Source organism: Leucoraja erinacea, chromosome 39 (genome assembly GCF_028641065.1).
Source record: "Leucoraja erinacea ecotype New England chromosome 39, Leri_hhj_1, whole genome shotgun sequence".
Taxonomy (NCBI): Eukaryota; Metazoa; Chordata; class Chondrichthyes; order Rajiformes; family Rajidae; genus Leucoraja; species Leucoraja erinaceus.
Genome location: NC_073415.1, coordinates 6207444 through 6233454, shown reverse-complemented (window position 1 = coordinate 6233454; position 26011 = coordinate 6207444). Strand labels below are relative to the sequence as shown.

At 43.8% G+C, this 26011-nt stretch overlaps 1 protein-coding gene across 1 annotated transcript; it reads right to left on the bottom strand.

The window, feature by feature from the left end:
- Positions 1–1063: 1063 nt before the first annotated feature.
- On the bottom strand, positions 1064–12436 carry LOC129714324 (peroxiredoxin-1-like). The gene is made up of 6 exons (XM_055663862.1): positions 12279–12436; positions 9646–9763; positions 6223–6376; positions 4022–4144; positions 2998–3128; positions 1064–1302 (listed from the first exon to the last, which is right to left on the bottom strand). Exons 2-6 carry the CDS (start codon positions 9749–9751, stop codon positions 1217–1219), a joined length of 600 nt encoding a protein of 199 aa, XP_055519837.1. The 5' UTR covers positions 9752–9763; positions 12279–12436; the 3' UTR covers positions 1064–1216.
- Positions 12437–26011: the final 13575 nt, after the last annotated feature.

Sequence of the window (26011 nt, the reverse complement as noted above, 5' to 3'; positions counted from 1 at the left end):
GGAAGGAACTGAACTTACATCAAAGTTAAGACACAAAAAGTTGGAGAAACTCAGCAGGACAGGCAGCATCTCTGGATCGAAGGAACGGGCGACATTTCGGGTAGAGACCCTTCTTCGTCCCCAAGCTCGGACTGGACGATTGTTTTGCTAAACACCTCTGCTCAGTCAGTCTAAACCTACCTGATCTCCTTGTTGCTAAACACTTTAACTCGCCCTCCCATTTCCACACTGACCGTTCTGCTCCTAACTTCAAGTAACCATGGCTGTCCCCCTCTTCATCCCCACCCTCTCTAGTTTTCCCAACCAGTCTGGCTGGCCCCATTATTACATTTTATCTCTGCATGCTTCATTGTCACCTTCTCCTAGCTAACAACGTTCTAATCTACATTTTATTTGATCTCATTTGACATCCCTTTGATGTCTCATTTTCACACCTAACACTTCCTTATCTTTGTCTCCCTCTCCCCTGGCCGTCTGAAGAGGGATCTCGGCCTGAAACATCACCGATTTCTTCCATTCAAAGATGCTGCCTGTCCCGCTGAGTTACTACCAAGTGCTGTTGGAAACTCTGCCCTTTCAGGATCAGTCTCAGGAAAAAAAACAGAACGATAGTCAGCCAATCTTGTACACAGCTTGATTGCAATCATGTACTAGTTGTTTTGGTGACAGGATAGCATACAAAAGAGGTTTTCACTGTACCTCTGTACACATGACAAACACACACACACATCTCTGGAGCGTGGGAGGAAACCGAAGCACTCTGAGAAAACCCACATACATGACGGGGAGAATGTACAAACTCCATACAGATGCCACCTGTAATCAGGGTCTCTGGCACTGTAAGGCAGCAACTCTATCACTGTGCCACTCTATATTCTCATAAATCTCTTCTGCACATTTTGTGATCATACTTCATGGCAATGCAAGATAGTGCAAGTTAATGGGATTGCCCTTCAATGGAGACAAAATTAATCTCACAAGGCAATTCCACCCTCTGGGCAGTGAATTCCAGTCCATGCCAATAACTCATGTCTTGAAAGTAACACCGCACGCAGACATATCATCTCTTTCAATTGCGTTTTATTCTGGTGCAGTACAAAACATTTACAAGTGTTCCTGGACAAACACCAAATTGATCCTGGGAGATATTTTTTCCTTTTTCACATTAACAAAAATACAACATTCAGTGCTCAGATCTGGTCCCAAGTGACGAAGACTAGTTCTGTTTCTCAAAGAATTTCTTGCTGTCGTGCACATCAGGCTTGATGGTGTCACTGCCGGGTTTCCAGCCTGCCGGGCAAACTGGGAGAGAATGTGGACGTTAGTTTAATAACACTAGAATATATGCACACAATGAACTGCTCAGGTGAAGGGCAAGATTCAAGACAGTGGCAGTCCCCAATTAACCAAAGGTTGAGATTTCATCACCTTAACATCTCCGACCTGTGTCTAACCACCCACACACAAAAAAAACCTCACCTGTATCCACCCATCACTTGCCAGCCTTTGTCCATCCCCCTTCCAGATTTCTCCCTCTTCCTCTCCCACCAACTGGGTGAAGAATCCCGACCCAAATTATCACCCATCCATGTTCTCCAGAGATGCTGCCTGATCTGCTGAGCTTCTCCAGCACTTTGCATCACTCCTCCCACCACCCACTCTCCACAATAGCACATTGTCTTAAGGGGTTGGACAGGCTAGATGCAGGAAGATTGTTTCCGATGTTGGGGAAGTCCAGGACAAGGGGTCACAGCTTAAGGATAAGGGGGAAATCCTTTAAAACCGAGATGAGGAGAACTTTTTTCACACAGAGAGTGGTGAATCTCTGGAACTCTCTGCCACAGCGGGTAGTTGAGGCCAGTTCATTGACTATATTTAAGAGGGAGTTAGATGTGGCCCTTATGGCCAAGGGGATCAGAGGGTATGGAGAAAAGGCAGGTACGGGATACTGAGTTGGATGATCAGCCATGATCATATTAAATGGCGGTGCAGGCTCGAAGGGCCGAATGGCCTACTCCTGCACCTAATTTCTATGTTTCTATGTCCTTTGGTTACAAGGTCTTGAGGAATAAGAGGCCATTCAGCCCTTCAAGTCTACTCCGCCATTCAATCATGGCTGATCTATCTCTCCCTCCTAACCCCATTCTCCTGCCTTCTCCCCATAACATCTGACATCAGCACGTTGGTGGTCATCTAGATCCAAGGAACTGTCGAGTCTTGGGGATCGCTATCTTGGAATAATATGTATTTATATGAACTTGGAGGCACAAGAGCAATCTAATCAAAGTGCCCAAATAGGCTGAAGTGGGGTCAAGGTACAATGCTGGCTGAGAAACGAGCTTGTGAACAGCATGTACTAGAGAGGAAGGGTTGGCACTGAAGCGTACTTACAAGTCAGACCAAATCTGAAGCAAATATTAGCAAATAAGGGCAGTTCCCAGGTTACATAGGCCACTGTTCTTGATAACTACAAGCAGATATTTCTGCAATTCAGATGAGAATTATCTGTGGTACCCATACTATTGTTCTACAATTCTTTGATTAAACAATCCCCCTAATTTTTAGTTTAGATATACAGTGCAGCCCAGAGTCTGCACCGACCAGCGATTCCCACACATTAACACCATCCTACACACACACTAGGGACAATTTACATTTACACCAAGCCAATTAACCTACAAACCTGTACATCTTTGGAGTGTGGGAGGAAACTGAAGATCTCGGAGGAAATTCCTTGGTTATGAGGAGAATGTACAAACTCGGTATAGATAGCACCCGTAGTCAGGATCGAACCTGGGTCTCTGGTGCTGGGAGGCTGCAACTCTACTGCTATGCCACTGGCAACTAATATTACCCATAAGTTAATGGAATATAAACTGCATCCGGCCATGAAAACCACAACATTTTACCAGCTTGATAAATGCATGGGCAAATTTTTGCAATGTCTGGTTGCCACAGGTCAGGACATTAATTAATCGCACCACTGCCTCTCGTTACCTTCTCCGTGTTTGTCCGTGAATTGGAAGGCTTGCACCAGCCTTATGGTCTCGTCCACAGATCGACCCACTGGAAGGTCATTGATGGTGATCTGCCGCAGGATTCCTTTCTCATCAATAATGAAGAGACCTCTTCAATGCAAAAGAATCAAGAGTTAATAGTCCACTGGATTCAGGGGATCAAAATACATTGTGGAATGAAAACAAGTCGACACATCTGGCTGAAGAAGGATCTCGACCCAAAACATCACCCATTCCTCCTCTCCAGAGATGCTGCCTGGCACGCTGAGTTACTCCAGATTTTTGTGTCTATCTTTGGTGTAACCCAGCATTTCTTGATAGACTTAAAATGCTGGAGTAACTCAGTGGGACAGGCAGCAACTGTGGATAGAAGGAATGGGCGATGTTTCGGGTCGAGACCCCTCTTCAATTTAAAACAGCATCTGCATTTCTTCCTTACACATCTGCAGTTCCTTCCTCCACATAATGCAAGTGGATGCTTGGCTGGTACAGGCTGTTCCCTCCCACATGCCAAACACAAAGGCTGACTGAATTTACCAGGTTGTATGCAATGCATGGATAGAGCGGATGTGGAGAGGATGTTTCCACTGGTGGGAGAGTGTAGCACCAGAGGTCATAGCATCAGAATTAAAGGGTGTTCTTTTACGAAGGAGATGAGGATGAATTTCTTTCATCAGAGGGTGGTGAATCCGTGGAATTCTTTGCCACAGAAGGCTATGGAGGCCAAGTCAATAGATATTTTTTTAACTTCAGAGATAGATAGATTCTTGATTAATACAGGTGTTGGTGTTATGGGGAGAAGGCAGGAGAATGGGGTTAAGAGGGAGAGATAGATCAGCTATGATTGAATGGCAGAGTAGACTTGATGGGCTGAATGGCCTAATTCTGCTCCTATCGCATATGAATGCAAAGCTTTTCACTGTACGTTGGTAAATGTGGCAATAAAGTATCACAGAAGCATTGGGAAGGACCGGGACCCGACCCAAGATTCGCTTTACACTGACCTGTATGAAATGCCTTCATCTTCTTTTAGAATGCCATAGTCTTTGGAGATGGAATGTGTCAGGTCGGCCACCAGTGGAATCTTCATGTGGCCAATGCCACCCTGTTTTCGAGGTGTGTTGATCCTGAAAACACATGGAGACAAGAACTTTGAAAAAGCACGAATATCCAGGCTAGAGATGTGCAAAAGCCACGAGGACTTGCCCAGAATAGGGGAATCAAGAAACAGAAGACATGGGTTTATGGCGAGGGTGGGGTTGGGAGATTTATAAGGAACAAGTTTACACAAAGGGTGGTGGTAGGTATGTTACAAAACCTACCTGAATCGTGGCTGAAGGCAGCCCGAGGTAGGGACTATCTGGCGCTGTTTTTAGAGGGGGCGGGTTTAGACAGGTACATTTTTACTACAGGCTGTAGGCTAATCGAAAATGTTCAGCCTAGTAAATCGAAACGGACAATTGGTGGTCAGTGTGGGCAAGTCCCCGTCGCAAAGGTAATATTAGTTTTAAGGCCGACTGCATTTTTTTAGTAGTTTAAAAACCCCTCTCTAAACTTCGCAACCTCTCGCAGACCCCAGGGTTTTATAAAGCTCACATTAAGGTATATACCTTATTTTTACATTAAATGGGGCTTGTATATTACAGACATAAGGGCCACTATAGCCTGAGTAGTTCAGCACAGTGGGGGCTCATTATATCCCGCAGTATTTCCTGATGGGCACAGGGCACAAATCCAGCGCAATGTGAACTTTAGTTTTAGATCTAGTAATTGAAGTTTGAAATTAGCTGCAATTGGGTAACTAACTAATTATATGCTTTAATTTCAGGTCATCCAAGTAAGATTATTTTATATTTGTTTAGAACGGTTCAATCTATGATAACTGAAAATTTCATTCAGTTCTCTTAATTTTTAAGAAGGTTATGGGCTTTTGACTGTCCACGATCACAGCTTTTTGTTATGTCCATAGAAAATCAATAGGGAACAAGATGCTAATTTCCGAGTATGAAAATGGCCATAACTTTTTTATTACTTGAGATATGAAAGTGAATTAGGTGTCAAATTAAACTTATTGTTATGCTTTATCTGATGGGATAAATTGCAGACTTGATTTTTTACATCTCAAAATTTTGTAACATTGCTAGTGGTGGGTGTATCGAAACGCGCTGCCAGAGAAGGCAGTCGAGGTAGGGACTATCGCAATGTTTAAGAAACATTTAGACAGGTACATGGAGAGGACAGGTTTAGGCTAAACGTAGGCAGGCAGGACTAATGTAGAAGGGACATGTTGACCAGTGTGGGCAAGTCGGGCCGAAGGGCCCTTTTACACGCTGAAAGACCGACTGCATTTTTTTTGCCCAGCAAGCTTCCTAGAATGAAAAGACTATTTGCTCACATTAAGAATAATTTTCATTTTGCATGGTATATGTTACAGGTTACAGACATGAAGGGCCACAACCTGAAGAAGGAGCAGCCTGCACCTATTTTCTATGTTTCTATGTTATACAGATCATAGCATGGAAACAGGCCCTTTGACCCACCGAGTCTGTGCCGACCAACAATCCCACACACTAGCACCATCCTACACATCAGTGACAATTTGCAGTTTTTAAACTGGAGCCAAATTAACCTACACACCCACACATGTCTTTGCAGGGTGGGACAAAACCAGAGAAACCCCATGGTCACAGGGAGGACGTACAAACTCCGCACAGACAGCACCCCTAGTCAAGATCAAACCTGGGTCCCTGGCACTGCAAGGCAGCAACTTTACCACTGCACCACCTTGCCCCCCCTCCCTTCCCTTTCAGGTCGTGACCCTTCTTCAGCATGTTGCATAGGGTCCACTCTGACCTTTGAGTCCCCATTCTTGCACGATCCTATCCCAACTCGGTTTATCGCCTCCATATTCCCATCAATTGCCGGAAAACTGCTGATTTTGCATCTCAATGCAACTGGGGACAAATTAAGGATCCATTAATCTACCAACCAGGGCAGAAACAGTCACAGGAAGAATGTGCAAACTCCACTGACAGCAGAGGTCAGCGCGGTGTCTCTAATCTGAACAAATAAACAAGTAGTGAATTGGTTTACCGATTTCCAGCCTTTCACCCAAACCATTGCGTTCAGTGTTTAACGAGTCAAAAGGCTAGCCCCAAGTTCAAGCTTATACTCGAACACAGCATCAAAGCAGACCAAGACTCACCAGGCTAAGTGACTGAAGTGAGAGTCTGTTGAGGCACCAATAACTTCGCAGTTAATCTTGCGGAACTCATCCGCCCGGTCACTAAATGCAATGATCTCCGTCGGGCAGACGAAGGTGAAATCCAGTGGATAGAAGAAAATCACAACATACTTTCCTGGATTGCAGAAGAGAGAAAGAGAGAGTTAACATTACACACCATTTCTCAATCTGGCTTTGGTTATTGATTAGTGTGCAGGCAAATCCGCAAGTTAAGGGCAATGCTGGAGAAACTCAGCGGGTGAGGCAGCATCTATGGAGCGGAGGAATAGGCAACGTTTCGGGTCGAGACCCTTCTTCAGACTATCCCAACCTCTGGTGACTTCAGAATGGAGTTCGCACAAACCACCACCCACATCTGCACAAGTAACCGAATCTGGGGGTGTGGGGAGGGGGAGGGTACCAGGGACACAAGGAACTGCAGATGCTGGAGCTTAGTTTAGAGATAGTGTGGAAATAAGCCCTTCGGCCCACCAAGTCCATGATCACCCAATACACTAGTTCTATCCTAGCCATTAGGGACAATTTACAGAAGCCAATTAACCTACAAACCTGCACATCTTTGGAATGCGGGAGAAAACCGAAGCACTCAGAGAAAACCCATGAGGCCACGTGGGTGGGGGGGCGTACAAACTCCGCACGGATAGTACCCATAGTCAGAATCGAACCTGGTTCTCTTGCAGTGTAAGGCAGCAACTCTACTGCTGTGCCATTGTGCTATCCATTCTTGAGTGGGGGAAAGGAATGGGTGCAACTCAGCAGACGAGATTCGCATGGTTGTCTCTAATGGGTTGTCACTGAAGTCCAAGAAAAAACATGTCATTGGACTTAAGATACACTGATACTTTCTATGGAAAAACCAAAGATCTCCACTGTACCTAGTGAGGACAATAAATAGCATCATCGTCACAACCAGGCAGAATTGGAGGATAGATAGTCAATGCTTCAGGTCAAGACCCTTTTTCTGAAATGCATCGCCCTCACTCCAAGGAAAGTGGTCCCAGCTTACAGTCTCCTTGTAACTCGAGCCCTCTGGTCTCAGTAACATACTGTGAATCTTTTCCATGCCTCCTCTAATCACATCTGACTAGGACAGTGTGCAATATTCCAGACAACGTCATTGTCTGTCCATTCCCCACTATGATGTTGGCGACCTGCCGAGCACCTCCAGCACTTTGTGAAGAGTAGAGGGGAGCATGCAGAGAATGAATGAAGGTAGTGCAACTGTGTGCATGGCAGGCAGGCTGGGTGTGCCAGCAAGCCTTCTTTGAATGGCACGCGTGTCTACAAATAGGCCGACATCCTGCCACAGCTTCCTTTAAAATGAAGGCTTCACTTCTCTTAAAGATACAAGCAAAACTAGTCATAGTTGACTCACTGTCCTGCACGTTTCTCAATAGGCTGCTTAAACAAAGTCAGCATGACTGTGCAGGGCAAAGCAAGGCACATGCATCGATTTGAGTTTTTGAAGAGGATTGACAAAGCAGTAGATGATATCTCCCTAGAGGCTTTTAACACAGTCTCGCCACGGAGGCACAAAAGTGCTTGGTTTTGGTGGACAGAGTATGGTAGTGGAGGTTTGTTTTTTCAGATCAGCAGCCTGTGGCCAGAGGGATCAGCATTGGGGCCACTGTTATTCCTACGTCATGTGGATGAGAATTTCGATGGGATGAAGAGCAAGTGTGCAGTTGACCAAAGTGGCGGTGTGATAGAGGCAGTGAAGAAGGTTGTCCAAGGATTCAAGTCAACAGGGAAATTGGGTCAAGAAAGGCAAAGGAAAAAAACATTGTCAAGTGTGAGTGATGAGTTTTGTAAACTTAATATCAGGGTGGGGCATTTGCGAATAGCCCAGACAAGTGTTGCAGAATAAAGCTGTATGGTCTTGTGCATTGAGGGGATCCCTGAAAATGTGAACAAGGCAATGAAGGCGTGGAGATGCTTGCCACCAAAGGGACAAGGCATGGAGTACAAGAGATGGGACATCGCTGTAATGCTGTGCAAGACATTGGTATGGTCGCACCTGGAATATTGTGTAGAGTTCTAGCCACAAGACATGGAAAAGTTTCACAGGGATATTGATGAGAGTGGAGAGCTGTAGTTACAAGGAGACAATATAGACTGGGACCATTTTCCCTGGAGCAGAGGATGGTCAACAGTGGTGGACTGGCCAGGGTGTCAGCTTGCCCCATGGTAAGTGGGCCCCTGATGAAGTGATAGCATTGTAGTTGTGGGCGAGCCCCCTTTGTCTCCTGGCAACCAATATATTTAGACCCAGTTCGCCACTGATGGTCAAGGTTGAACTTATAGAAAGTGTAATTATACTCCTTCGGATTTATGCAAAATGGATCGCCGATCTGTTTTGCAGGGTCAGGGGCCAAAATAGGGGACATGGTTAAGGTCATAAGGGATAGGAGTAGAATTAGGCCATTCGGCCCAACAAGTTTACTCTGCTATTCAATCATGGCTGATCTATCTCTCCCTCCTGACCCCATTCTCCTGCCTTCTCCCCATAATCCCGGACACCCATACTAATCAAGAATCTGTAATGGTGAAAGTAGAAAGATTTGAAGGGGATGCAAGGAGCAGGTCTTCCCCCCTCCCTCCCATCAGATAGTGGAGGGTATATGGACCACACAGCAAATGGTAGAGTGGGTACAATTACAATGCATAGAGATATTTGGACAGGTACATGGATAGATATGAATGGTTTGGAGGGATATAGGTCAAACATGGGCAAATGGGACTAGCTCAGGGCGTTAGCTACATTGGGCAGCACAGATGAATTGGGCTAAGTGCCCCACGTCCATGCTACAAAACCTGTACCTGTTCCACCAGAACACATTGCATCCCTTTGGGAGGGGGGAGGGGGGAGAACAGCACAGTACAGGACCAGGCACCATGGCCAGCAATGCCCATTATAAACAAGATGCTATGGTAATCTAATCTCCGATTGCACGCAATTCAAATCCCTCTATTCCTTGTATTTCCATGCACCTATCCCAAAGCCTCTTAAATGCCACTACCACATCTGTCTCCAGCACCTTTGGTACTGGGTTACAGTCATTACTTCACCCTCCAAAAAGAAACACCCCACATATCTTCATTAAATGTTGCCCCTCTCACCTTAAAGTCATGCCCTCTAGTTTTTGAGATATCCATACTGAGGGGGGGGGGGGGGGGAGGGGAAAAGGTTCTGACTGTTTACCGCATCTATTCCTCCATTTACGACACCCACACCACACCTCCCCACAGCCTCCAGTTTTCCAGATAGCATCAGGCAGCTTATTGAATTAAAGTTCTGTTAATAGCTATGGCTGGATTAAAGTCTGTGCTCACAGCACAGCAGACTAGCAAGCTGCAAGGGGGAAGATTATTTAACTACCTTACCTTTGTAGCTGGACAGAGTGAAGTCCACAAATTCTCCATTTGGCATCACCGCCTTGGCTGTGAAGTCAGGTGCAGGGTGGCCAATTTTTGCATTTCCAGATGCCATCTTGAAGAGTTGCTGTGCAAGGAGAGGGAGGGTCAACATTAAAACCATCCTGTTGAACTGCACCCACAAGGGACTGCAGATGCTGGTTTAACCAGTGAAGGTCACAAAGTACTGCAGTAACACAGCGGGTTAGGCAGCATCTCCGGGGAGGTGACGTTTCAGGGTGAAAGCCTTCTTCACACATCTGAAGAAATGCCTCGTCCCGATACATTGCTTATCCACATTCTCCAGAGATGCAGCCTGACCCGCTGAGATACTCCAGCATTTGTATCCTTTTGTTGAATTACACAACATCCCTAGATATTAATACCAATTTCAGATCATTGACTAATGTTGATGCTACTGGCATAGATGTTTACTTTAAAACAAGTTGCTCTTTTGTGAGCAAGGACCACTGATCTACTTTGTAAAAGGGCTAACCTTAGAGGCCTTAAGACACAACTTTCTTCTGGACCGATTTAATAGTGTTCATTTGCCAAAGATAACACACAAAAAGCTGTAGTAACTCAGCGAGATGGGCAGCATCTCTGGAGAGAAGGAATGGGTGACGTTTCGAGTCGAGACCCTTCTTCAGTCACCTGTTCCTTCTCGCCAGAGATGCTGCCCGTCCTGCCGAGTTACTCCAGGCTTTTTGTGTCTACCTTCAGTTTAAACCAACATCGGCAGTTCCTTCCTACACATTCTTGCACTGTTGTATTGCAGTTGGATCAACTATAGAATTTGGGTTCGAACTCTGGGTTTGAGATCAATGCAGTCAAAATACTAGTAGATGCATGAAACTGCAGACACTGCATTATTTTTCTCCACTGCTGCATTTTGGCCCATCAAATACTGGTTTTGCAAGTGTGCACACCCAAACATAACTGGTGCATTTGCCCATGGGACATGCAGAATGCTACCAGCATCACTTGCAATGATCACAACAAACAGATATGCAGCAACACAAATGTGTTTAGCATATGTAGTCTTTAAATGACAATCAGGGTTTGCAGAGACACTCCCTGCCCGTCAGTTGTAACTGCTGAAGAATCAGTCCAGCATGCACACTAAGAGGTTAATGGCTATTTACAGTCTTAAAGGCATTGGATTGATTGGTTTTGCATTGTTGATTTACATATTTATAGAGCCGGGAACACTAGATTGTGACCCGTTACCATACTTGGCTTGGAGATTCGGAAAATCAGTTACCAGGTTTAATTTAATGTAGCAAAAAAATGCTGGAGAAACTCAGCAGGTGAGGCAGCATCTATGGAGCGAAGGAATAGGTGACGTTTCAGTTCGAGACCCTTCTTCAGACCAGGTTTAATTTAATGATCTCCATTTTATATGTAGGAAGGAACTTTAGATGCTGGTTTACACCAAAGATAGACACAGAATGCTGGAATCATTCAGCAAGACAGGCAGCATTTCTGGAGAGAAGGGCGACGTTTTGAGTTCAGACATCGACCCAAAACGTCACCTATTCCTTCTCTCCAGAGATGCTGCCTGTCCCGCTGAGTTACTCGAGCACTGTGTCCTTGTATACAGCATTAGCCAATATCCGCAGTTCTGTGTCTGAAGAAGGGTCTCGACCAGAAACGTTACCTATTCCTTCTCTCCAGAGATGGTGTCTGACTTGTCGAGTTACTCCAACGTTTTGTGTCTATCTTGTGTTTCTATATGCCTAGAACTCCGATTAGTGTTAATGTTACGAGAATGCAGCTCCACTGTAACAGTTTGTCAACAATAGCACAAAAAAAGTTATTTCCTTTCTCCACTCAACCAATTTGAAACGAGTCCAAAACTATTAGGAGCTACAAATTAACTGGGGGAGACCCAAATTTCTTACATGCATTAACTGAACTCGTATTTCGACAGCACAGCACACATTGAATAAGTGTTAAAACTTCGTAGAACAAATCTCAACATAATACACGCGATGGGAGGAACCGAAGATAGCCACAAAAAGCTGGAGTAACTCAGCGAGTCAGGCAGCATCTCTGTATTAATGGAATGCATGATGTTTCGGCTCGACATGATACACTGTAGCTCATGGGGTTATAAACCAAGGGGAAAACGCGTGCCCAAAACTGCTTTCATCTCATTTTTAAGGTATACAATGGTGATACAATTTAGCAACATGTAGTTAAATGTTGCAAGATGAATGGGGAGTTGAGACCTCACCGAGCCAGGACGGTTTCATTTGATTAAGTTACATAGAACGATTAGTTGTTGCAAAAATCTGTGGCCGGGAGAGCAGTGGGTGAATTCTCGAAGTCGAGTGGTTTATGGTGTAAGCAGACGCTCCACATTTGACCGGATTACCAGCAAACAAATCTGCACCACACGTGATACCCTTTGTCCCGGCCCCACTTGAACGAGAATGCAATGCAGCAAAACAGCCAGGGGGTTCAAGAACATTTAAAAACATGCATTACATACTTTGCAGATGTTAAATGAAACACATAGCTATGCAAATTGACTTTTTTTTTTAACTGTATGCAAAAAAACCCAACCCAAACCGGCTGGGCAGATCGAGGACACAAACCTTGCGGTGTAGGTCTTGCAGGGAGGCGAACACACGACAAATCCTCCCTCTGCAACGCTCCAGCAGCCAATGCCCGCTGCCTCGCCGTCTCCTCCTTCTTATAGTCAGAGCAAAGATCGCGAGAGACGCCTGGGTCCACAATGACTCTGCAGAAAACAAACTCCCTGCTCTTAAAGGTGCAGGTGGAGTGTCGATCTCAGCATGACTGTCAGCGCTCACACTCCCCACGTCCCAAAACCACACTAACCTTGGCTAGTTTCGGGGAGGAGAGAACGCAAAGGGTGTGGGTGGTGGAGGAAAAGTTGGGAATGAGCCAGGGAGAGATGGGTGGAGAGGAGGAGGAGAGTATGTGTAGGAAATAACTGCAGATGCTGGTTGAAATCGAAGGTAGACACAAAATGCTGGAGTAACTCAGCGGGACAGGCAGCATCGCTAGAGAGAAGTCTGAAGAGGTGTCTCGACCCGAAATGTCACCCATTCCTTCTCTCCAGGAAAGGAGGGCGGTTGGTGAAGAGTAGAACAAGTAGAAACATAGAAAATAGGTGCAGGATTAGGCCATTTGGCCCTTCGAGCCTGCACCGCCATTCAATATGATCATGGCTGATCATCCAACTCAGTATCCCATCCCTGCCTTCTCTCCATACTCCCTGATACATTTAGCCACAAGGGCACATCTAACTCCCTCTTAAATATAGCCAATGAACTGGCCTCAACTACCTTCTGTGGCAGAGAATTCCACAGATTCACCACTCTCTGTGTGAAAAATGTTTTTCTCATCTCGGTCCTAAAAGATTTCCCCCTTAGCCTTAAACTGTGACCCCTTGGGGAAACAAGGAACTGCAGATGCTGGACTCGAAACGTCACGTATCTATATTCTCTAGAGATGCTGCCTGACTCGCTGAGTTACTCCAGCACCTTGTGTCCTCCATTGTGTCCTCTCCTAACTACCCGCTGCATCTTGTACGTTGGCCTTTAGGTTTGATCCTGACTACAGGTGCTGTCTCTGCAGAGTTTGCACATTTTCTCCGTGACTTTGTGGGTTTTATCCGAGTGTTCCAGTTTCTTCCCACACTCCAAAGACGTTCAGGTTTGTAGGTTCATTAGATTCGGTAAAAGTTGTAAATTTCCCCCTGTGTATAGGATGGTGCTTGTGTAAGGAGTGATTGCTGTTTGATGCGGACTCGGTGGGCCAAAAAGCATGCTGTATCTCTAAAGTTTAAAACCTAAAGGCACTATTATACGTGCTTGTTTGTTTTAACAGCATTTTTTATCTGTGGTATTTTCAGTGAAGATATTAACTAACATGCTGGGTGTGTCCAGTATATCTGTTTTCTCATTTTCATCAGTAAATAGCTTCCCAGCCTCATGGTTTGCATATAATCAAACATGACAACAAATTGTTTATAACAAAGAGAAAAATCAAAGGCTTTTTTAAATGTTATTTCAACACCAAGATAACTATGAGCTTAAATTAGTTCAACGGTGCTGAACTAACACATATTCATCAGAGTGTTGGTGCAGGAAATACACTTAGTTCTGATGGGTAAGAGATATTGTATATTCTGTCTGCAGTGGCAGGTGTGGTTAGCATGTGTTATGTAAAGATATGTCCACATATGGTGGAGAGTTGCATTTTTTCCATCGTGATCATTTTGCAAGCTAACATGCCCTAAGATTCATACAACACAATGAAACCAAGTCTTGTTTAAGCAAAGATAGACACAAAATGCTGGAGTAACTCGGCGGATCAGACAGCATCTCTGGAGAAAATGGATAGGCGATGTTTCGGGCCGGGAACCTTCCCCACATTCCACCAAGTCTGCGCCGACTGGCAGTCACCCTGCACACTAACACTATCCTACACACTAGGCACATAGAAACATAGAAAATAGGTGCAGTAGGCATTCGGCCCTTCGAGCCTGCACCGCCATTCAATATGATCATGGCTGATCATCCAACTCAGTATCCTGTACCTGCCTTCTCTCCATACCCCCTGATCCCTTTAGCCACAAGGCCACATCTAACTCCCTCTTAAATATAGCCAATGAACTGGCCTCAACTACCTTCTGTGGCAGAGAATTCCAGAGATTCACCACTCTCTGTGTGAAAAAATGTTTTCTCATCTCGGTCCTAAAAGATTTCCCCCCCTTATCCTTAATTTACAATTTTACCAAAGCCAATTAAACTATGAACCTGCGCATCTTTGGAGTGGGAGAGGAAACCGGAGCACCCGGAGAAAACCCCCTGACCCGTTAAGTTCCTGAAACAGTTTTGTATTTTTGCACAAGATTCCAGCATTTGCAATCTCTTGTGCCTCTAATTTCCTACAGTTCTTCTACATGGTGTTCTATGTTGCAGAGAAATTGTGTGAAGTTGTTATTCCAGTTGAACCAAACTTTCAGTATCTCACAATGAAGAATATTAGTGCATTCTTTGTTTGTTGTGATAAGCAGCTGCCATGTGTTATGAACCATTACAAGATAATCCCCTTGGGTGTGTTTGTGATGTTAGTTCTTTCGTATCGCACAAGGAATGCTTCTTTGGAAAGCGCTTGAAAGGTGCAAAAGTGTTCCGGGAAAAGGTATTAAAAAAGGATTTAGACATTGGGATGTTGGTACATGATGGTACAAAGTGTTGCTGTCATTCACCTTGGCTTGCAGCCCATGACACTGTGGATATATATATATATATGACAGCAACAGAGGTAGCAATATGAATACATTTGCCCTGCCTCTTGTACATTGAATGGCGGTGGGTGATATTACTTTAGCCTCCTGTTTTATCCCTGTTAAAGCCAAATCAAATATTAGACTAAATATGTGTGTGTGTGTGTGTGTATATAAATATATATATATGTATGTATATTTGTGTGTGTGTATATATATATATGTGTGTGTGTATATATATATATATGTGTGTGTGTGTGTGTATATATATATATGTGTGTGTGTGTGTATGTGTGTGTGTGTGTGTGTATATATATATTTATTTGTGTATATATATATATATATATTTGGATATATATATATATATGGATATATATATATATTTGGATATATATATACACACACACACAGATATATATACACACACACACACAAATATACACATATTTATATATACACACACACACACACACACACACACACACATATTTGGTCTAATATTTGATTTGACAAGAGGCAGGGCAAATGTATTCATACTGCTACCTCTGTTGCTGTCCAGTGAGTAATAATACCAGCCTATTATGGTTTAGATTAACCTTGAGTTTGAAGTTTATTGTCTTCCATCACAGTGAGGAATATGGGGAATCTGCTGCCGTGGATGTAAATGTTAGCTTTTATGTAGTTGTGTGTCTTGTTGTTATTTCCTGTTACAACTGTATGGTAAATCGAATTTCACCGTAACTTAGTTAGTGCACATGAATAAACATGGATTGTTTTCTCTGGAACGTCAAAGGTTGAGGGAAGACGATAGAAAAGTATAAAATTAGGAGAGCATAGATTGGGTAGACAGTCAAAATCTTATTCCCAGGGTGGAAATGTTGAAGACCAGAGGGCGTAGCCATGAGATGAAGGGGGAGAGTTTAACGGAGATGTACGGGGCAAGTTCTTTACAGAGAGAGTGGTGGGGCCTAGAACGCGCTGACGTGGGTGGTGGTTGAGGCAGATACTATAGTGACATTTCAAAGGTTTCAGGAAGGCACAGGGAACTGCAAGGAATAGATGATATGGACTATATGATAGTCTTTTATGATACTGCCTGTAAGGGAAATTCATTTCGTTGTCTCTAACTGAGACAATGACAATAAATTTAATACAATACAATACAATACTATGTCTGGGCAGAGGAGGTCAGATCAGCTTGGCATCATGTTCGGCACAGACATTGTGACGGACTGGCCTATTCCTCTGCTTACAGTTCTGTGTCCTTTTTGATGGGGTAGGTTTATTTAAAAAATGATTAGCAATAATCAAATAAGCTCCGTTTAACATAAGAAGAGGCATCACCTGAATAGTCCTTGAAATAAACTGTTTAATTATGCGCCCGATGTTTTAATTAATTCAGGTTCATAATATACATGACATTAAAATTCAATATTTTTTGTGAAGATTCAAAAGATTTTCAGTCTGTTTAGTTCCATTTTGTTTTGTTGCCTGGCAACCAAAAGAGGATGAGAACACTCAACAGCGGCTTGCATTTCCATAGCCAGTTTAATATCATAGAAACATAGAAATTAGATGCAGGAGTAGGCCATTCGGCCCTTCGAGCCTGCACCGCCATTCAATATGATCATGGCTGATCATCCAACTCAGTATCCCGTACCTGCCTTCTCTCCATACCCCCTGATCCCCTTAGCCACAAGGGCCACATCTAACTCCCTCGGTTTTAAAGGGTTTTAAAGGATTTCCCCATTATCCTTAAGCTGTGACCCCTATCAATGAACATGGCAGAATGTTTCACAAAGGTAGAATAACAAAATATGAATTCCAAGCTAATTAACACAAAAGAGTAAAATGGTGCATTTTATGGAGTTGGAAAATGAACCAGGGCAGAAATCTGGACTATACAGAGAAGATCACTAGACTATCTAGACTATACAATAGATCTGTGGATGGCACAGTCAACCTAGGCCTGTACTTCATCCTCCAACACCTAGACCGCAAGGGGACCTATGCAAGGATTTTGTTTGTGGATTTTAACTCTGCATTCAACACAATTGTGCCAGAGCTACTACACTCCAAACTCTCCAAGTTGTCTGTGCCTGAACCCCTCTGTCAGTGGATCACCAACTTCCTGACAGACAGGATGGAAGCAACATGTAAGGCTGGGAAAGCACATCTCAGGCCCGCTGACCCTCAGCATAGGAGCATCGCAAGGCTGCATACTCTCCCCTCTCCTTTACTCTTTCTACACCAACGCCTGCACCACCACAGACAACACTGTAAAGCTTCTCAGGTTTGCGGATGACACAGCCCTGATTGGACTGATCCAGGATGGGGAGGAATCAGCTTACAGCCAGGAAGTGGCACAGCTGGTGTCCTGATGCCATCGCACTGAATTACTCCAGCACTTTGTGTCTATCTTCGGTATAAACTAGCATCTGCAGTTCCTTTCTGCACATGCTACCTGATCTGCTGCCAGTACCCCAGTAAAACAGTACATGGTTCATTTTTGGTAGAACGTTAGAGAGGAAACTAAAAGGAACGAGTGGTGAATCTGTGGAATTCTCTGCCGCAGAAGGTAGTTGAGGCCACAGTTCATTGGCTGTATTTAAGAGGGAGTTAGATGTGGCCCTTGTGGCTAAAGGGATCAGGGGGTATGGAGAGAAGGCAGGAACAGGATACTAAGTTGGATGATCAGCCATGATCATATTGAATGGCGGTGCAGGCTCGAAGGGCCGAATGGCCTACTCCTGCACCTATTTTCTATGTTTCTATGTTTCTATAAAATGTAGAAGTCACTATGAGTTAATAGTTAATAATGTTGGATGGAAGTGGGTTTGGTAAATGTCCACAAGGTGTGGCTCTTGAAATGATCAGAAGTCAATGGTAATTGTGGTTCATGGTTCCAAAGTCGACTCTTGAAATGATCAGAAAATCAAACATGGTATCATTCATGGTATATATTTCATTCATTTGGTTCCCAAAGTTACCCTTACTCATCAGAGAAACATAGAAATTAGGTGCAGGAAAGGCCATTCGTAGCCTGCACCGAATAATATTTCATGTTATATAAATGTACATTGAACATGCAAGTTCCTTCCATCATCATCATTACTTTTTGTATATATTTCATTCATTTGTTCTATATCATTGTTCATATCTCTCGTTACCCTTACTCATGACTCTCAGTCTGAAGAAGGGTCTTCTTGAGCTGAAACATCACCTATTCCTTCTCTCCAGAGATGCTGCCTGTCCGACTGAATTACTCCAGGTGTTTGTGTCGATCTTCGGTAGAAAAAACAAGTTGGCCCAACTTGTTCATGCCAGCATATATACATTTCAACTAATTTCCATCCTTTTTCCATTCATTCCTATCAACACGATCCTACAACTTACTGTGTTTCTAGATGTGTCAATTGAAAAAAAAAATAAAGGCCACATCTACTCTGGGTAAGGCTAAAAGATCCCATTCAATCTGATGAACGATCTCAACCCAAAACATCATCTGCCTTTTCCTTCCACAGATCCTGCCTGACCAGCTGAGTTCTTCCAGCGTTTTTGTGTTTTGTTAAAGATCCCATGGCACTACAATCTATATTTATCTGTATTAATCTGTATTTAACAGATTAATATGAACCACTGTTGTATAACGTTAGTACCTCCAACAATGTAAAGCACTTTGGCCAACGAGAGTTGTTTTTTAAATGTGCTATAGAAATATAAGTGACTTGGCTTAACTTGACAATGAAGAATAGGGTGAGTTGTCTGTTTTTTTGGTTTCCATCATCTTCTCTCCGCTGATCTTTGGTTTTAGGTTGGGTTGTTGTTGGGAAGGTGAGAGCTGGTTAATTTATCATGCTGGTGATGATTTTTTGGAGGAGGTAGCACGGGATTACATGGTAACCCGTGACGGAGGGAACTCCACCCGACCTGACCTGATACCCTACTTTACAGGTTGTCAATTGACACTTGCAAGTGCTTGCATGAAAACAAGCATCCTCCTGTCTCAAAATGGGAGGAAAGGAGGCTTAGCGTGAAAATGCCGACACATTCGAAAGGTTAGACCAATGGTCCGAATGTCAATGAGAAGGATAGAATAGGTCAGGTTTAGGGGGGATATGGACCAAACGCAGGCAGTTGGGACCAGTGCAGCTGGGACATGTTGGCCGGTATGGGCAAGTTGGGCCGAAGGGCCTATTTCCACACTGTACCACTCCATGACTCTGAGGAAGTTTTCCAACCAAGATTCTCTTGAGTTTTAAAGACATGAAAGCAGATTTGAAAATACAAGTTGGGAAAATAGACTGGGCTTTACAGCACATTGAAAACCACTTGGTATAGGTAACACAGACAGCTGAGTCTGACAGTCACAGATTGCAAATGCCATTATTTGCAGGCACAAGAGTGGCAGCTTAAATCTGTACTCTTGAGAAATTGGCTTCACAACCAGCTGAGATCAAGTGGTTGATGCCCAGCAAAGTTTGAATTCAAATGTCAAGTTGTCTTCGAAGATTGACACAAAAAGCTGGAGTAACTCAGTGGGACTGGCAGCATCTCTGGAGAGAAGGAATGGGTGATGTTTCGGGTTGAAGACCCTTCTTCAGACTGGTCAAGCTCATTATTTGGAACATTGAGATTTCTTGGCGGGTTTAGACTTTAGAGTATAGTTTAGAGATACAGCGGGGAAACAGGCCCATTCGGCCCACCGACCAGCGACCCCCGCACACTAAACTATCCTACACACACTTGTCAAGTCAAGTCAAGTTTATACGAGATGTGCAGTGAAATGAAAAGTGGCAATGCTCGCGGACTTTGTGCAAACAACCAAACAACCAAACAAACTACAAACACTAGGGACATTTTACAATTTTACCGAAGCCAATTAACATACACACCTGTGCATCTTTGGAGTGTGGGAGGAACTTGGACACCCGATAAAACCCCACGTTTTCACTGGGAGTTAGACAGAATCAACAATCAGTCTTTACTTGAGAACGTCAGATGCGATCAATTTAAGACACAGAAAGATCAAAGATTGAAAGTGCAAAAAGCTTCTTGTTGCAAAGAGACTTGTTGGCAAGTTTGCAATCTGACAGAGAGACATATGGTGTTGTTTTGGCGACAACAACATGTTTAAAGAAACTGACACAAAGTGCTGGAGTAACTGAGTGAGATAAAACGAGAAACAAGCGAGATAAAGTAAGAAAAACAAGAAGAAATAAGAAACTGAGCTGAAAAGGTGTGGGGGAAGGAGGAAGTGAGAGAGAGAGAGAGAGAAAGAGAGAGAGAGTATCATTGAACAAGCAGGAAACATGTAACAGATAATATGTTCACCATAGTCACCCTTAATGAGGCCTTTGGTTTATGACCAGAAAATGGTAATGTACATTGAACAATAATTATTGGAAAGGAGATGAAGGAGAATTCTCTGCCCCTTCGTTTAGATTAGATTAGATTAGATTAGATTAGACTTTATTCATCACATACAATTCTTTTATTTCTTCTATCAATTCAATTCAATTCAATTTAAAAACTTTATTGGTATGATAAAAAAACATTGTTATATTGCCAAAATATAAAACATGACATACATATTTGAAATGCATAAGTATAAATACAAGTATACCGTGCATGGATAGATATGTCCCTGTACATAAGCTTGCAATAGGCCTATAGCCCTTTATTGATTGCTACACGTTCTTGCAGCTGCAAGCAGTACAACACAATAGCAAGTTTAGCAATTCAATATTAATTTCTTAGTGTTAGTTAATGTTGATTAGTGTGTGCGTACATATGTGCATGTTGGTCATTCACCATCTCTCAGGTTATGGCATGCTGTTACGTATTGTGCACCTAGATGTGCCGTATTTCCTTCGCCAAGGAATTATCATTATCTCTGAGATATTAGAGGATAGCTGATAGTGTAATAAACAGGGATACTGATATACAAAGGGATATATTGTGCAAAGCACAATATTATTCATGCCTTCTATATTCTGTTGTGCTGAAGCAAAGCAAGAATTTCATTGTACTATCTGGGACACATGACAATAAATTCCCTTCAATCTTGAATCTTGAAGCAGAATCTCTTTGAAACACAGGGAGCTTTTCTCCTGAAGTAACAAGAGATTATTTCTGGAACATACAACGTGTCAACGACATACGCTCCAGCAGTTGGTCATGTGCTTGAATTCGTAAAGTAATACCAGCCAGTATTACATATGTTACAATTTACTAATTGGGGTTGGGTTAACGAAAAGCCTCTAAAATCATCACTTCTTTCACTGAGAGCATGTTGCGTATATGGAACGAGCTCCCAGAGGTGGTAGTTGAGGCAGGTACTATAACAGCATTTAGGGGCTGTGTGGCGGTAGAGTCGCTGCCTTACAGAGCTTGCAGCGCCGGAGACCCGGGTTCGATCCCGACTACGGGTGCTGTCTGTACGGAGTTTGTACGTTCTCCCCGTGACCGCGTGGGTTTTCTCCGAGATCTTAGGTTTCCTCCCACACTCCAACAACTTGCAGGTTTGGAGGTTAATTGGCTTGGTGTAGGTGGGAATTGTCCCAAGTGTGTGTAGGATAGTGCTGGAGTAACTCAGGGGGTCAGGCAGCATCTCTGGAGAACATGGTTTCAGCCCGAAACGCTGCCTATTGAGTCTGAAGAAGGGTTTTGGCCCAAAACGTTGCCTATCGCCTTCGATCCATTGATCCTGCTGCACCCGCTGAGTTTCTCCAGCTCTTTTGTGTACCTATGGAAAGGTGATGATTCAGTTCTGAACACATTTGAAGAATCAGTCTGAAGAAGGATCCCAACCCGAAATGCCACTATCTATCTCTGTTCCCCAGAGATGCTGCCTGATCTACTGCCAGTCTTTGATAAACCAGCATCTGCATTTCCTTGTTCAATTTCCCCAACAGATGGTTTCAATTTATTTTAGTGTTGAGCCTCTCCTTGTACTTTGTGTCCTTTTTAACAATATTTGAGCTGAATTTGGAAAGGATGCAGGCCGCATGTTAGATATACAGAGATAGAAGATGGGACATCATCTACAGAGTTTGTAGGGGTAACGTTTGGATTGGAAACATAAAATATATGATGGCCATTAATCAATGTCAGTTTTTGATGATCACAGTTAAAGAATAACCATTGGATCAAATTGCTGCTCTTCGATGAATATTGTCACAAGGCTTATCTCTGGAAGAAACAGACGTGTTTTTTCCATGGCAACCTGCGAGGCGACTGATTTCATTGTCAAGATAAAAGGAAACCAAATGCTGAACATCTGAAAGAGAAGCGGAAGAACAGAGCAAGCAATTAGCATTTGAAAGGGAAAGCTGGGCCAATATATCAGGGAGAATAATTCAAAAGGAAAAGGAGCTCATTGGAAAGGTGATTACTTGCAGGGACCTTACAGAACCACAGAATGGTTACAACATTTTAAAAATGCCATTCGGCCCCTTGAGTCCATACTAGCTCTATGGCAAGATCGATCAAATCAGCTTATATTCTCTGCCCCGAGGTGTTATATTTTAAAGATACATTGTAGAAACAGGCCCTTGAGTCCATGCTGACCAGCGATCACCCTGTACACTAACACTATCCTACACGCTAGGTACAATTTACAATTTTACCAAAGTCAATGAACCTATAGACCTGTGCGACTTTGGAGTGTGGGAGGAGCCTGGAGCACCTGGAGAAAACCCACGCAGGTCATGGGGAGAACGAGCCAATTAACCTACAAACCTGTACGTCTTTGGAGTGTGGGAGGAAATCGAAGATCTTGGAGAAAACCCACACAACTTCTGTCGTGTGTCTTTTAGACCTGCAGCTCCGTTGAGGCGAGCCAGGCCAATGTGTTATCATCCAGGTTAATCAGACCTCGTTCACCATTCAGTGGCCGGTGTTTGGGGTGACTGGGTCACGGGGAGATCGTACAAACTCCGTACAGACAGCACCCATAGTCAGGATCAAACCCCGGTCTCTGAAGCTGTGAGGCCCTATTGTTGAAAATCTGGGATTTAAAGGAAAATAACAGATCCTGGCAATGATGCATGCAAAACTACTGGCTTGTCATTAAAATCCCATTTCATTCACTAATATCCAGGAGATTATGAAATGACTGCACTGTCCTTAGTTGGTCTGTTAATATGTGATCAAATCCATAACCATCTGTTTGTTCTTGGGCTCGGCCCAGCAAGGCCTACTGCCAATTAATAACTCCCCTTCCATTCCCACACTGCTGTTTCTGTCCTGGGCCTCCACCATTGCATGAGTGAGGCCACATGCAAACTGGGGGAACAGCACCTCATATTCCACTTGCATAGCTTACAACAATGAGTTATGAACAATGAGTTCTCCAATTTTAGGTAACCTCTAACAACCACTCCCCTCCTCTTTCTCCCCCAAACCCCCTCCCTTTCTCCATCCCTCCCCTAACCTGTACCCCACCGGGACTCCCACCCATTTCTCTGCTCCCCTATCCCCAATCTTCCCTCCTCCAGCTTCACAATTGGTAACTCTTCAAACCTGCCTCACACCTTCTGCTTTCATCTCTGGATTTTGTTCCAACCATCTATCTATCAAACCCACCCACTCCTCATCTGTGTGCACCTATTATCCACCACACTTCCCGTCTTTCTTCCCCATCCTGCAATCAGTCAGAAGATGGGTCCCCAACCGAAACGTCACCTATTCATGTTCTCCAAAGATGCTGCCTGACCCGCTGAGTTGCTCCAGTGCTTTGAGCAACTTGTGTCCATTTACCCTTAATTGTCCCCTTTAAAGGGTTGAGGAAGCCCCTCTATTCAGAGGCAATTAGATATGGGTTAGAGGAGGGGGTGGACAATGGAGAAACTGGCGTAGGGGGACTACTGTAAGGGAGGGGGAGAGGGGAGAACAAAGTAGGGACCTGGCATAAACACACTGTGACATTGTCAGTGCCCTTTATGAGCGACTATTTGCATACCTTGTTCAAGAAGGAACTGCAGATGCTGGAAAATCGATGGTAGACAAAAATGCTGGAGAAACTCAGCGGGTGAGGCAGCATCTATGGAGTGAAGGAAGTAGGCAACGTTTCGGGTCGAGACCCTTCTTCAGACTCTTGGTATGCAAAGCAAAGAATTTCACTGTGACTTGTCACGTGACAACGAAGTATTAATACATTCATTCATTCATGGGTGATAAATGCTAGTTTGCAAGTGATGCCTGAAAAATATGAATGATTTTTTTTTTTTAATCCCCCCTCCTTAGAATAATTTTGGTAAATCTCTTCCACACCCTTTCTGAAGCTTTAATATATTTTCTAGTGTGACACACAAAACTAGATACAATACTGTAGTTGTAGTCAGATCAGTGCCCTTGTATTCATGCCTGTATTGATTGTGCTCAGGATATGAATACATCTTTATACTTCCACTTCATAAATCCACCCTACCATTATTAACAAACAACACACACACCCTCTGTTATCTTCTGCAGTTGTACAGAGCCCTTGTGAGACCACATCTGGAGCATTGTGTGCATTGTGTGCAGTTTTGGTCCCCTAATTTGAGGAAGGACATTCTTGCTATTGAGGGAGTGCAGCGTAGGTTTACAAGGTTAATTCCCGGGATGGCCGGACTGTCATATGCTGAGAGAATGGAGCAGCTGGGCTTGTACACTCTGGAGTTTAGAAGGATGAGAGGATATCTCATTGAAACATATAAGATTATTAAGGGCTTGGACACGCTAGAGGCAGGAAACATGTTCCCGATGTTGGGTGTGTCCAGAACCAGGGGCCACAGTTTAAGAATAAGGAGTAAGCCATTTGGAACGGAGATGAGGAAACACTTTTTCTCGCAGAGTGGTGAGTCTGTGGAATTCTCTGGAGGGCGGTGGTGGCTGGTTCTCTGGATGCTTTCAAGAGAGAGCTTGATAGGGCTCTTAAAAATAGCGGAATCAGGGGATATGGGGAGAAGGCAGGAACGGGGCACTGATTGGGGATGATCAGCCATGATCACATTGAATGGCGGTGCTGGCTCAAAGAGACGAATGGCCTACTCCTGCACCTATTGTCTATTGTCTCTATTTCCCACAGATGCTGCCTCACCCGCTGATCTTCTCCAGCATTTTGTCTACCTTGTTTGCCTTTAACAAATCCTACATTTCTCTAATCAGTGACTGTTAATTCTGCCCTGATTACTGTTTCCAGAACTTTCCCCCCTCTTAGTCTCAGTCCTAAATGGCCTACCCCTTATTCTTAAACTGTGACCCCTGGTTCTGGACTCCACAAACATTGGGAACATTTTTCCTGCATCTAACCTGTCCAATCCCTCAAGAATTTTATATGTTTCTATAAGATATCCTCTTATCCTTTTAAATCCCAGTGAATATAAGCCCAGTCGATCCATTCTTTCATCATATGTCAGTCCTGCCATCCCGGGAATTAACCTCAAGTTCAAGTTTAAGTGAGTTTATTGTCATGTGTCCCTGATAAGACATTGAAATTCTTGCTTTGATTCAGCACAACAGAACATAGTAGGCATTGACTGTAAAACAGATCAGTGTGTCCATATACCATTATATAGATATATACTGCACTCGTTCAAATATTTGAAAAGGTCCCGACCCAAAACATTGCCTATGTTTTCTAGAGATGTTGCCTGACCTATAAGTATTGATTTTTCTACCTTCAAGTAACCTTTGCATCCCCTCTCTCTCCCCGTCCTTCCCCCACCCTAGTCGATGCACTAGTTTCACTGTCATCTTGTTAAGTTTCACTGTCTATATAACTCGTTACCTCCTCGCCCACAGCCAACAATGGACAGTTTCCATGATCATTGTTATTTTTTTTGCATATCTTTCATTCATTTGTTCCATATTTCTCTATTCTACCGTCCCTATCTCTCGTTTCCTTTCCCCCAGACTCTCAGTGTGAAGAAGGGCATCGACCAGGTATGTCCCCTATTGCTTATCTCCAGAGATGCTGCCTGTCCCACTGAGTTAAGCCCCTGTCCCATTAGACCTAAAAAACAAAAACAGCAACCTCTGGTAACCTTGCCCGCCACCCAAGGTTTCCATGAGGTCACC

Excerpts from the sequence above, each read along its gene's own strand:
- LOC129714324 (XM_055663862.1), bottom strand. The coding sequence starts at position 9,751 with ATGGCATCTGGAAATGCAAAAATTGGCCACCCTGCACCTGACTTCACA. Across the intron at positions 4,145-6,222 it reads CACTTCAGTCACTTAGCCTG|GATCAACACACCTCGAAAAC; the intron begins GTGAGTCTTGGT and ends ATGTGTTTTCAG. Across the intron at positions 1,303-2,997 it reads CACGGACAAACACGGAGAAG|TTTGCCCGGCAGGCTGGAAA; the intron begins GTAACGAGAGGC and ends ATTCTCTCCCAG.